This window comes from Podarcis liolepis, assembly GCF_965112155.1.
Source record: "Podarcis liolepis genome assembly, chromosome: 3".
Classification (NCBI taxonomy): domain Eukaryota; kingdom Metazoa; phylum Chordata; class Lepidosauria; order Squamata; family Lacertidae; genus Podarcis; species Podarcis liolepis.
The window spans coordinates 5,986,364-6,000,159 of record NC_139557.1 but is presented as its reverse complement, the minus strand read 5'-3'; the positions used below and the strand labels follow the sequence as shown (position 1 = coordinate 6,000,159).

General features: G+C 43.1%; 1 protein-coding gene and 1 long non-coding RNA gene across 2 annotated transcripts in view; one reads left to right on the top strand and one right to left on the bottom strand.

The window, feature by feature from the left end:
- LOC310703245 overlaps positions 1 to 3,757 on the top strand; it is a 14,057-nt gene extending 10,300 nt beyond the window's left edge. The window contains exon 2 of the long non-coding RNA XR_014524035.1: positions 2,912 to 3,757. This is a non-coding gene — a long non-coding RNA (uncharacterized lncRNA). The remainder of the gene's footprint in view (positions 1 to 2,911) is intronic.
- CKAP2 (cytoskeleton associated protein 2) lies at positions 3,406 to 13,796 on the bottom strand. The gene is made up of 8 exons (XM_083495172.1): positions 13,656 to 13,796; positions 11,520 to 11,577; positions 9,523 to 10,358; positions 8,717 to 8,930; positions 7,086 to 7,253; positions 6,136 to 6,202; positions 5,196 to 5,544; positions 3,406 to 4,280 (listed from the first exon to the last, which is right to left on the bottom strand). Exons 2-8 carry the CDS (start codon positions 11,529 to 11,531, stop codon positions 4,034 to 4,036), a joined length of 1,893 nt encoding a protein of 630 aa, XP_083351298.1. The 5' UTR covers positions 11,532 to 11,577; positions 13,656 to 13,796; the 3' UTR covers positions 3,406 to 4,033.

The following is a 13,796-nucleotide window of genomic DNA, read 5'->3' as shown; positions in this document are numbered from 1 at the left end:
TGACAGAATTACAAGCCTGGTAGATGAAGGGAACGCAGTGGATGTAGCCTACCTTGATTTCAGCAAGGCATTTGACAAGGTGCCCCATGATATTCTTGTAAAGAAGCTGGTAAAATGCGGTCTTGACTATGCTACCACTCAGTGGATTTGTAACTGGCTGACTGACCGAACCCAAAGGGTGCTCATCAATGGTTCCTCTTCATCCTGGAGAAGAGTGACTAGTGGGGTGCCACAGGGTTCTGTCTTGGGCCCGGTCTTATTCAACATCTTTATCAACGACTTGGATGATGGACTCAAGGGCATCCTGATCAAATTTGCAGATGACACCAAACTGGGAGGGGTGGCTAACACCCCAGAGGACAGGATCACACTTCAAAACGACCTTGACTGATTAGAGAACTGGGCAAAATCAAACAAGATGAATTTTAACAGGGAGAAATGTAAAGTATTGCACTTGGGCAAAAAAAATGAGAGGCACAAATACAAGATGGGTGACACCTGGCTTGAGAGCAGTACATGTGAAAAGGATCTAGGAGTCTTGGTTGATCACAAACTTGACATGAGCCAACAGTGTGACGCGACAGCTAAAAAAGCCAATGCAATTCTGGGCTGCATCAATAGGAGTATAGCATCTAGATCAAGGGAAGTAATAGTGCCACTGTATTCTGCTCTGGTCAGACCTCACCTGGAGTACTGTGTCCAGTTCTGGGCACCACAATTCAAGAAGGACACTGACAAACTGGAACGTGTCCAGAGGAGGGCAACCAAAATGGTCAAAGGCCTGGAAACGCTGCCTTATGAGGAACGGCTAAGGGAGCTGGGCATGTTTAGCCTGGAGAAGAGGTGGTTAAGGGGTGATATGATAGCCATGTTCAAATATATAAAAGGATGTCACATAGAGGAGGGAGAAAGGTTGTTTTCTGCTGCTCCAGAGAAGTGGACACGGAGCAATGGATGCAAACTACAAGAAAGAAGATTCCACCTAAACATTAGGAAGAACTTCCTGACAGTAAGAGCTGTTCGACAGTGGAATTTGCTGCCAAGGAGTGTGGTGGAGTCTCCTACTTTGGAGGTCTTTAAGCAGAGGCTTGACAACCATATGTCAGGAGTGCTCTGATGGTGTTTCCTGCTTGGCAGGGGGTTGGACTCGATGGCCCTTGTGGTCTCTTCCAACTCTATGATTCTATGATTCCTAAAAACACATATTGTGGGTATGTATGTATGTATTGACCAGTCTGAGTACATACAGATGGGAAGCATTTACAGTGCAAACCTCTTTTCAAATGAAAACTCTATTCCCTGCCCCCTGAAAACTCTATTTGCAGCATATCATAAATACTCCCTACAATATTAATGGCATGCGTGCAATTACATCAAGCCACAAAAGTATTTGTGAAGATTTAAGGGAAGGGTCAATTCTCACATTGCATTTTTAGAAACTGGCCTTGGATCAGTTCCTGGAAGTAATATAGTGGTACCTCGGGTTATATACACTTCAGATTACATATGCTTCAGGTTACAGACTCCGTTAACCCAGAAATAGTGCTTCAGGTTAAGAACTTTGCTTCAGGATAAGAACAGAAATCAGGCACCGGCGGCACAGCAGCAGCAGGAGGCCCCATTAGCTAAAGTGGTGTTTCAGGTTAAGAACAGTTTCAGTTTAAGAACGGACCTCCGGAAGGAATTAAGTTCTTAACCCGAGGTACCACATAAGGAAGGGTACTTAATGGATGTTTAAGAGTGCACAGCTCATACAGAATGCATCCCAGGGTCCATATATCACTGGATAGACAGGTTTGAAGAGTGATATTAGCTTAGGGCAGGAGTGGGGGAACCTCTTTAGCTTGTCAGGCTGGATCTTGGGGTTCCCCCACCCTGGTGGGCCACTTTGACAGGTAGGCAGTGCTGGATTTACGTATAAGTTAGACAAGCTATAGCTTAGGGCCCCACTATCTTGGCCGCCCCCCAAAAAAACTAAAAAAAACACCTGGATGTACATTTCCAAAATATAAGATAAAAAACAAAATAAAACAGCAAGTGTTTTGTTTTGTGTAGGCTCCTATGATGTAAATCGGAGTAACCAACTCCCAAGAGACTGCAATCTACTCACCAGTTAAAGATGGGCAGTGATCTACCCCCTTTTTTGGGGTTCAGGTCACAGTTGTTGAGCTTTTAAGAAGGAAGTCCCTGTTTTGGGGTGCAGTTTAGTTTTCCTTAGGGGAGCCAGCGATCTACCACAGACATCCAGTGATCTACCGGTAGATCACGATCTACCTGTTGGATGTGCTTGATGTAAATCATGGGCCCCACCTGCTAGCCTGCTCCCTAAAAGATCACTATAGTTTCTGTATATAGCCTACATTCTGCATGGACTTTTCAACAATTGCTTTGATAAAATACATATTTTGTTATGTGCAAATGGCTTTAGATACCTATTAGGTCCATAAATTACCATATAGCATATATTTCTTAAGTTGTGGGTGAACATATCAGACGACACAGCGATTCTTCAAACAGCTCTTGCTTATTCACAGGCCAGAACAGAAATGAACTGAAGGGTTCAGCCAGCCTGCTTATATAGAGCTCCACTACAACGCAACTGTAAGACTTTCTATAACTACCCAGTCACTGAACATTACTTTCAATCCCTTATTTGCATATGTGGAGCTGAGTGAAAACTATCTACAGTTTCCCCCTGTTGGCCCAGGGTGAGAACTTCAGTACGTAATATTCAACACAAAAAAACAGCAACAATTGCAGATAAAACGTGAAAACATGATGTGCTTGGAAAGTTCATTTTAAAAGGAATTTCAGTTCCAGTCCACCCTCTTTAAAAAGGAACCAATTTTGCTTCTGTTAAATTCACATCATCCTCATCAGTTTTCTGTCCTTGTTTCCATCCTTTTTCTAGATGAAGCCGCTTGGAGCAAGGAACTACCATCTTATTGGCTGTAAGCACCCTACATATGGATGGCACTGTGTAAATAACCTTTGAAAGTTTTAGAATTAAGTTTTGAAAAAACAAATGTAAGAACTACAAAAGGATATAAAGAAACTTTAAAAAAATAAAAATTGTTTGAATTTGTAATTATCTCCTGGTGCATTAAGTTTTCTTGTTGCATATGTGAAGATTTAAAATACACTATTTTCTGGGAGAATCCCAAGGCCCATTAAATCAAGCCAAGCAGTCAAGAGGTTTTTTAGGCAGGTCTCCATAGTGTCTTTGAATTAGGAGAGGAATCTGATTGTTTAGGTAGAGGTAGATCTCATGGAGCATCTACTCAAGTATAAAATATATTTGCAGTCTACGTTGGCTTTAGGACAAGATATTTGAATCTGTTGTTTTCCTCTCTTATAAAGTGCTTAGCTTAATTCTTTCTGGAAGAAACATATCACAAAAAAGTAGATATAAATTATTTTATTTTAAACATGTGTTACTATAAACCAAGATTTAAACATTCATTTAAAATGTTTTTAAACTTCTGCAGTGGAAAAGATCTATGGAAAAGTTATACAAACAGGTTTTTAAAGGGATAGCACTAAATTTTAGAGACAAGTTTTACAAGAGATTGAAAAAATTGTATATACTGAACAGTAGGGTTAGTGGTTACTGCTAGAATTGAATTAGTGTTAAGGCCAGAGGAAGTTATGAGTGTGCCATCTCAAGACCTGCTTCACATTTCTTAACCATGGTTAGGAATGTGAGCATTACGTCTGTACTGGAGCACGATTCAGAGATGTTTATTTTATTTGAAAATGAAAAATACACACACAATAAAAGACCACCTTATTCTTAGAACTTACACTTGCAGATTAAAGGCATATTAATAAACATAACCAAAGAAAACCACTTTGATGGTCACATCCATAAACCAAATAGATGACCAAGCATTACTCACTGTTAAAATACATCACACCTTATACACCCATGAGACCCTTTTCTATTCAATAAAGCTATTATTAGTTGCATCAAAAGCAATGTCGCTCGTGTTGTTTCTGATCATTTCAAAGAAACCTTAAAATTGTGCCATAATCACTCTTGACCTTGTTGGGTACAGAGTTTGCGCAGTGCACTGTTGTGTCTGTAGATGAAACCAATGCCTTCAGCTCCGAATTCTTCAAGTTGTTCAAGTGAAGAAACGCAAGGGTTGTGGTCTTTCAACATATCTGGCAACTTACACACCTTCTTTTGTATGCGGCTAGAACGTCTCACAGGAGTTAAAAATTTCAGATCCTTGATTGCAGGATGGTTAACGTCACCCTGCATTTTTTTATTTGTGCTTGGAGATCAATGAGGGAGGGAAAAGAGGTAGGCCATAAATACAGAATATATGCAAGATTACAACTTGTTATAATGCAAGCAGACATAAAGTTTGACACTGAATATTACCGTATTTTTCGCTCTATAGGACGCACTTTCCCCCCTTCAAAAATGAAGGGGAAATATGTGTCTGTCCTACGGAGCGAAGAAGCCATATCCCCGCAACCCTCTCCCGGCTGGAGAGGTGATGCGCGACTATGGCAGCAGCCTCTCAGCTGCACACCTTTCCCCGCTCCCCGACCTGCTCTTTGGGGCTGGTGGTGGGCTTCCCCCCACCAGCTCCAAAGAGCAGGTCGAAAGGAACCTGAAGCCTGGAGAGTGAGAGGGGTCAGTGCACACCGACCCCTCTCGCTCTCCATGCTTCCAAGGTAGCCGCCTGAACGCACCTTAAACGGCACCTTGTTTTAGAGCGGGAAAACAAGAGGGGGGAAGTTCTCCCCCTCTCTGTGCAGCGCCTCCTGCCGCTTCGCTGAAGGGGCGCTGGGCAGAGAGGGGGAGAATTTTTTTTTCTTGTTCTCCCCCCTCTAAAACAAGGTGCATCCTATTGTCCGGTGCGTCCTATAGAGTGAAAAATACGGTAATTAAGTTATTCTCTATACAGCACTAATCTCAAACTGAATTGGAGAGCTGGGTGAGAAGATTAGGACTTGTTGTGGTTCACTGGAATGATCTTTCTCAGTTGCAAGTTTTACTTTGATATCCTTTGAAAGGCTAGCAAAATAAATGAATAAATAAGCCATATCTGGCAGAATTACCACCCCCAAATACTTACTGAATTCTCCATTCAGCTTGAGATTGAACAAAGTTGTCAAATATAGTGACCCACCCACATTCGAAACCAGATAGAGGATGTAAACCTGAAGAGGCAACTTACCTTATCAAGGAGGGAGTAGTTGACAAGTTATACTTAATTAAGTACGAGCCCCCTTTGTCAGTTTCAGGAGTTGGGAACTCTAGTATTCTCTCTCCCTCTGCATTGCCACTATCCTGCTCTTCATTTTTGAGAACTGTAGGCTTCTCTTCTTTATTTTGGTGCCTTTCTTCAAACGCAATGCTCTCTTGTTCAGACTTCAAACAAGCCTCTGCTTTTTGAGAAGCCACTTCATTACCAGACTCCATCTTGTTATTGACGTTTAATTCCTTGAAAGAGTTTTCTATCTTCTCTTCATCTAAGTGAACTTCTGCCTCATGATTTAGAGTGATTTCTTTTTCCACACATTCCTCTGAAAATAGAAATACACTGTCATAAGTCAAGGTGACCCAGAACATTTTCCTGTGAAAAAAAAATGAAATTCAGGGGTTAACTTACTCAATGTAGACTAGTACCGTATCTTTTGATAGTTAAATCACATTCACTATGAAGTAGAATTTGTAGCACATTTTTGTTACAAAAATAGGAAGAATGGTTGTATTTCCAAACAAGTTGCGACTATACGTTCAAAAGAAGTATCTTGATAAAACCTGATGAAGAACGGTCCATCTTTCCAGAAACGTAATTTTAAAATGTAGGCAACAAGCAGAGTCACAGTATAGCAAACCAAGGACAGAAATGTCTTCACCGACTAGACATTTCAGCTTTTAGAATGTGGTACGATAGCAACAGAGTTACAGCTAAGAAGGTTAGGAGCCAGATGCTTTAAGGAACAAAGGAAAAAGAGGGGAAAAAGTTAATATGTTCATAATTGCACTCAAATTAATGGGCGCAGATAATCTCCAGTTAAGGTTTCTGCTTTGTTATAAAACTATTAAACTAAGGGCAACAGGTTGGGAGTTGGGGAGTGTGACCATCTTAAATTAAAAATAGTTAATCTTACCAGATTTAGATATGATTTTTGTTTTCTTCATAACATCTGCTAATGTACGCCGTAACTCATCCTTGGGCTAAAAGAAATGTGATTTTGTTAGTACCAGATCATGCCCAAGTCAATTGTAATTAGCCAGTGTGCTGTAGCGGTTCGCGTTGGACTAAGACTGCGAAGACTCAAGACTAAATTCCCACTTGGCCATGAAACTCACTAGGTGACTTTGGAGCTATCTACTTCACAGAGTTGTTGTGAGGATCAAATACTACAGTACGTACACCACCTAGAGTTCCTTGGATGAAAAGTCAAAAAATATAAGCTTTTACGTGGTAGAGGACACAACCACGGAATTTTAGAAAATAAAGCCTCATCTGCAGAATGCATTAAAATTACTCTAATTAAATATACCGTATTTTTCGCCCTATAGGACGCACCTAGTGTTTTTTTGGGGGGGGGGGAATTTTTATTCCCCCCCCCCCAGGTTTGCGCAGCCATCCCCAAGCTAGAAGAGGGAGACGGGCGCTCCGTCTCCCTCTTCTGCCTTCAGGGACAGCTTGCCCCACTATCCCCCGAGCTTGTGGGGCTGGCGGGGGGGGGGGGAGAAGCAAGCTTGCTTCTCCCCCCGCCAGCCTCCAGATCAGGTCGGGGAATAGCGGGGTGGCGGCGCTGCGCCTCCCCGCTGTCCCCTGAGCTTTTGGGCTGCAGGCTGCTGCCCGCAAGCCTTGCGAGCCCACGGGAAATCCCGCCAGGCTTGCAAGACTTGCGGATAGCTTCCTGAAGCCTGGAGAGCGAGAGGAGTCGGTGCGCACCGACCCCTCTCGCTCTCCAGGCTTCAGCGAAAGCCTGCATTCGCCCCATAGGACGTACACACATTCCTTCATTTTTGGAGGGGAAAAAGTGCGTCCTATAGGGCGAAAAATACGGTAAATGCTAACACAATAACAACATTTAAGAATTCTTACCTGTGCTCCTGCCAGAATTGCCTTTTCATAGATAGCAAGGACCTTTTCAATGGAGCGAAACTGCTCGAGACGCATCTGGCATACCCAGTATTTGGCAAATTTCTTTGCATCTGGCACAGACAAGGTCAGCTTTTCCAAAGTGGAATGTATGTCATCACCTGGATAACCCTAAAGACAGATTATATGTTGGCTTACTTTTAAAAAGTTGTTAGGTAATATGAATTCCCGAGGTTGCTGGTTAATCTGTTGCAGTGAACACTGAACTCTTGCAGCACTTTTTATAGACTAGGAGATTTATTGTGGTATAAGTTTTCAGAGACTACGGACCATGTCTTCAAAGCCTAGGGTACAGCAGAGACCCAATGCCTCTCCATATTTAGCACAGAACTTGGGGAAGATCTCGTCTGTTGCAACCCACCCTAAATAAGCACGCTGGACCTCTCTGTCCTCTGCAATACGGCTTGTGCTGACTGAGGGCCAGTCAACAGAACTAAAGATCGTTACCAGTGACTAACAAATCTGTGGACCACCAGTTACTCCTCTTATTGTTCATCTTAAATTGAAAGTGGGTTAGGCCTGCAAGGGGAAGCCAATAGCATCTTTATCCCTGCTCATGAATTATTCCCCATGTTCTGCAAGGGGTTTATCTCCTAAGCAAATATCTAACGGCAGAATTTTTCCCTCAGGAGCCATCTGTTCGGATTATATTCTGCCTCATACTTGTGTGATCACCTCAAAACGAAAGCAACTCATGGGGAAAATGTGACTTTATTTTGTACAGCATGAATTCATCTGGTCCCATGTATAATGGAGAAGTTCTTGCAAACAGCAGGATTTTATCATTAAGGAACCTAGGAACACAGGAAGCTTGCCATATACTAAATCTAGCTCAGTATTGTCTCTACAGTGACTGACAGCAGCGCTCCAGGATTTCAGAGTGGCAGTCTCTCTCAGCAAGACCTGGATATGAGAATGAATGAACCTAGGAGGACCTTCTGCATGCAAAGCAGATGCTCTACCACCGAGGTATAACAAATCATCCGTTAAAGCAATGACAAACCTAGACAGCATCTTAAAAAGTAGAAACATCACCTTTGCCAACAAAGGTCCGTATAGTAAAAGCTATGGTTTTCCCAGTAGTGATGTATGGAAGTGAGAGCTGGACCATAAAGAAGGCTGGTCACCAAAGAATTGATGCTTTTGAATTCTGGTGCTGGAGGAGACTCTTGAGAGTCCCATGGACTGCAAGATGATCAAACCTCTCCATTCTGAAGGAAACCAGCCCTGAGGGCTCACTGGAAGGACAGATCCTGAAGCTGAGGCTCCAATACTTTGGCCACCTCATGAGAAGAGAAGACTCCCTGGAAAAGACCCTGATGGTGGGAAAGATGGAGGGCACAAGGAGAAGGGGACGACAGAGGACGAGATGGTTGGATAGTGTTCTCGAAGCTAGCAACATGAGTTTGGCCAAACTGCGGGAAGCAGTGGAAGACAGAAGTGCCTGGCGTGCTCTGGTCCATGGGGTCACGAAGAGTCAGACACGACTAAACAACAGAGCTGAATGAAAGTATTGAACATTTACATATACAATAGCTTATTTCCTCATCACTGTGGCTTAACAGAGGCCTCACCTCCTCAATTAAGTGCAGACATTCCACAAGGGTCTTATTGACACTGTCACTCAGTAGTCCTTGTTCATCTTCGTCTGCAAGGGCAGACCAGAAGGATTCAACTGGTTCTTTTATAGTTTGATGAAAGGATTCTCTTTCAGGCAGAGTATAAACAGATATGGGAGGTGGCAGCTTCTTTAGCCCTGTCAATGGTGGCCGTTCAGCTGGTCGGGTTCTACAAACAAGTCAGTATATTAGTAAGTTATCAACATTCTGCTTTGCCCCATAATGTAATCAGGAATAGGCCATGCAACAGACCCAATGCAGATGTAACCCAATGACGCCCAAATGCCTAACCATGGGTAAATAACTGGTAGTAAACAAGAGGTAGGTTTGACTTGAGGAAAATGGACTGGTATGCCAAATTGGACCCCACTGTGGGCCAAGCGTGGCCTGCAGGCCAGAGGTTCCCCACCTGTGTATAGTACAGTGGTACCTTGGGTTAAGAACTTAATTCGTTCCAGAGGTCCCTTCTTAACCTGAAATGGTTCTTAACCTGAGGCGTGCTTTCACTAATGGAGCTTCCTGTTGGTGCGTGATTTCCGTTCTTATCCTGGGGCAAAGTTCTTAACCTGGAGCAACCACTTCCTGGTTAGCGGAGTTTGTAACCCAAAGTGTCTGTAACCCGAGGTACCACTGTATCAGTATCCTACACCTAAAAAGTTGACCTCAAAAGAATTTTGCTTGTGTTTTTGAGCAAAATAACTTGTGCATATCCTAAATTCACAGAGATCTAAGCCAATGTTATCCCCACACCTTTCTATTACCTTATTCCTTTTGCAGGTTTCGCTGGATTATGTTTTCTGACGCCGTCAGCTGATTTCAAAGCTGAGACAGCACCACGAGCTTCAGAAACAGGTCCTGTTAAATGTGGTCCAAGTCCAGTTTTTGTTGGAGCATTTTTCTTTGTTCTGTGCACAGATCTGTTAGCACTGACGAGCTTCCCATTCCTATTAGGATTTCTTTGGGATGCCCCATTATTCACTGGTGTTCTATTGGTAGTTTTTGTCTCATGGTTCAGAATGGGCTTTGGCTGGCCAACAGGCACCTTCACAGGAGGCCTGGCTTGAAGTGAGAGAGCAGCTGCAGGTTTGGCAACAGCAACAGACTTAGAAGTATTAACTGTGCTGGTGACTCTATCATCCTTTTTGTCTGCAATACTGCTTGTGGATTGAGTCCTCACTGCTGATTTAGGAGCAGCAGCCATAGTGTGCCTCCTATTCTCATGTTCTGGTTTTCTTCTGAAGGAGTTTATTTTAGATTCTACTATCCTACCACAATATGAGCCAAGCGCACGCTTCTCTGAAAGGGGTGGAATGAAGATGGGTGGTGCAGCTGTTTTCAGCACTTTCTCTTTTCCATTTCTTTTGAGCAAGGAGGTCTGGTTAAAGGACATGTGCTGGCTTTTCGTTTTAGCTGGTTCAAAAACAACTGCCAGGGGGCTACAGTTTGTTTTTGTACTAGCCAGAGGGCTACAGTTTTCAGCCAAAGAAATCTGCTTCAATATGACAGGAGACTTTAAAGCTTTTGGAGAAGCTAAGTTTTCCTCCAACATGCCATCCACTTGGGTCCATAGAGGTCCAACTGCATTTTCTTTGTTTTCCTGAAATATTAAATTAACATTATAGACCTTTTTCTCCACGCTTTCCAACATAAAGGCGGTGCACATAGCCACATGAAAAACAAAATGGTTATAAGAATATCTGCTTTACTTTTTCTTTAAATAGGAAAATGATATTATTTCAACACCATTATTTCCTATATTATCATAGTGTAATATACTCCAGAGAATAATACCACCAGGTAATTAGAAATGCCAGACAAAAATCTCTAGATCTAATTCTGTTGTTAGAAACAGATGAAAGCTAGGAGCTAAATGACAGCTTAAACCTAGGTTATGGGCACAACAATGGGCACATGTGTTTTTTTTACAACAAGAATACAAAGCTGAAAATGAATGAACAGCAACTAAAATATTATGTCCATTTTTCACATGGTCTAGTCCAGGCATGTCCAACTCCCAAGAGACTGCAATCTACACCCAATATAAAAATACTGGCAGGGATCTCCCCATTGTCGTTGGAGGATGAACCAAAGCGACAGAGCGGAGGCATTCATTCCAGTTTTAAGTAATGCAAATGATAAGGGTCCCGCGATCGACTGCGATCAGCAGGGGATCTACCTGTCGATTGCGGTCGACCTGTTGGACATGTCTGGTCTAGTCTTTCCCCTACCCACTCCCCTAATATTCTTAAGTCTTCTCCAGTCTTCAGAGAGCAGATGGAAGTGGGGAGGCAGAAAATGGTCCGCCTTTCCTTCCACTCTGCAGTTTTAACCTGAAATCTTAGGCACAGAGCTCAGAAACTGCTCGCACTAATGAAATTCCCTGTTGCAAAATGCCCTTAGAACAATGGGAATTTTGAACACTGCTCCCCACCCCATGTTCATTGTATGTAAAGCAATCAATCAAGAACTGTGAAACAGTATGTATGGGTATGTAGATATGTGTGTAATATAAATGTAACGAGCAAGAAAAGCCGGTTTAGACTTTTTATTAGTTAATTATAGTTAACATTTTTAAACAAGTTATAAAAGCTACTAATGCATTATTAGAGTTATGATCTGGAAATTCCTGGGCTTATAAATAAATTTAGCTGTCTGTCTTTTAGAAATAGATTCCTCATTCTCTTCTTTAACTACAAACTAGTATAATCCACCTTGAGTCCAAAATTCAAGTGAATGAATACAAGAGACATATACTTACAGGACTTTCCATTTTTTGCTTCACCAATAAAATTGTCCTGCGGCTTTTGCTTGATAAGCTGTTAGGGGACCAAAAAAAACAAGAGCTGAGCACCAGGATCGCTTAACAAGAGGGCATTCCCAAAGCTTTGACACCACAACTGAAAAAAAGCCTTATCCTGCAGACCCACACTTCAGACATAGCTGTAAACTATGTACACTGTCCTGTCCTAAGCATCGCGTTCATCCATTTCTATGAGCCTAGGAGGAGCACGGGAGCTGAGCCTCTGCCAACTGATCTAAAGAGGGAAAGCAGGGTCCTCCGCAGAGGAGGGCAGCAGTTTAGAGGCTGGTCGGAGCTATGGGAACATGGCAAGCAAAGGAGATCCTGACAGCTTGCAAGTCTGAGCCCCACATCCTGGCTGTCATAGCACCAGAGACTGACGCGTTTTTGAAGAGAGAATAAAGAGGAGCCTTATGTCTCTGCGGATTTTATCATGAATATGGGGATGCCGCAGGGGTGTGTGTTAAGCCTGCGTTTATATACGCTCTATACAGCTGACTGTGCCCCCAAATACCCCAGTAATAAGATCATTAAGTTTGCAGATGATACAACGGTGGTTGGTTTAATCACGGCTGGAGAGGGGGAGGACCTGTTGATGGCATTTTACCATTGTACTGTGGAGAGTGTATTAACTTATGGTCTGTGTGTGTGGTTTGGGAGCTGCACGGCCAGGGAAAAAACAATGCTGTCCAGGGTTGTAAAGACTGCAGAGAGAATAACTGGGTGCACTCTTCCCACCTTAGATCAAATCTATGCTGTCAGGGGCCATAAGAAAGCTGCAGAGATAGCGCAGGATAGTGATCTCTTTCAGCTTCTGCCTTCTGGAAGAAGGTATAGGGTTATAAAGACCAGGACTAGCCGCCTGAGAAACAGTTTCTACGCAAATGCAATTCTGGTTCTAAACGCAGCATAAGGAGTCTTTATAGTATAGTATTTTAAAATGGGGTTTCAGAGTTTTAAGGGAGATTTGAATGTTTTATGTAGATTTTCAGTTTCACTGTTCCTTATGGGGCAATGACAATAAAGATATCGTATCGTTGTGAACCGCCTTGAGATCTACGGAGGAAGGGCGGTATAGATATGCAGATGACACAACCTTGATGGCAGAAAGTGAGGAGGAATTAAAGAACCTTTTAATGAGGGTGAAAGAGGAGAGTGCAAAATATGATCTGAAGCTCAACATCAAAAAAACGAAGATCATGGCCACTGGTCCCATCAAATCCTGGCAAATAGAAGGGGAAGAAATGGAGGCAGTGAGAGATTTTACTTTCTTGGGCTCCATGATCACTGCAGATGGTGACAGCAGCCACAAAATTAGAAGACGCCTGCTTCTTGGGAGAAAAGCAATGACAAACCTAGACAGCATCTTAAAAAGCAGAGACATCACCTTGCCATCAAAGGTCCGTATAGTTAAAGCTATGGTTTTCCCAGTAGTGATGTATGGAAGTGAGAGCTGGACCATAAAGAAGGCTGGTCACCAAAGAATTGATGCTTTTGAATTATGGTGCTGGTGGAGACTCTTGAGAGTCCCATGGACTGCAAGAAGATCAAACCGATCCATTCTTAAGGAAATCAGCCCTGAGTGCTCACTGGAAGGACAGATTGTGAAGCTGAGGCTCCAATACTTTGGCCACCTCATGAGAAGAGAAGATTCCCTGGAAAAGACCCTGATGTTGAGAAAGATGGAGGGCAGAAGGAGAAGGGGATGACAGAGGACGAGATGGTTGGACAGTGTTCTTGAAGCTACCAGCATGAGTTTGACCAAACTGCGGGAGGCAGTGGAAGACAGGAGTGCCTGGTGTGCTCTGGTCCATGGGGTCACGAAGAGTCGGACACGACTAAACAACAACAACAATGTTGATGATGATGATGATAAATAATAATAATAATGATAATAATAAATAATAATATAATATGGGGAACACCCGCCCAAGCGACAACGGTCTGTCTGAATGCATGGCCCCGGGCCAAAGGGTAAAATTCTGTTTTATCTGCTTGTGGAGGAACCACAGACGACTCGTCATCACCACCCCTCCCTGAGCGGCTGGGGGAAATTATTATTATTATTAAATAAGCTTGCGTTATCGCGCTCACCTGCGTGAGGAGCTCGACCGGACTTCGTCTCCGCAACTGCCACTCTCCTTCGCGGCGGCTCGCAACTTCGGTTTAAATCACGCGCGAGGCGAAACGGTCTTCCGGAACGCGATTGGCCTGCGAGCTTGAAATCGTCCAATT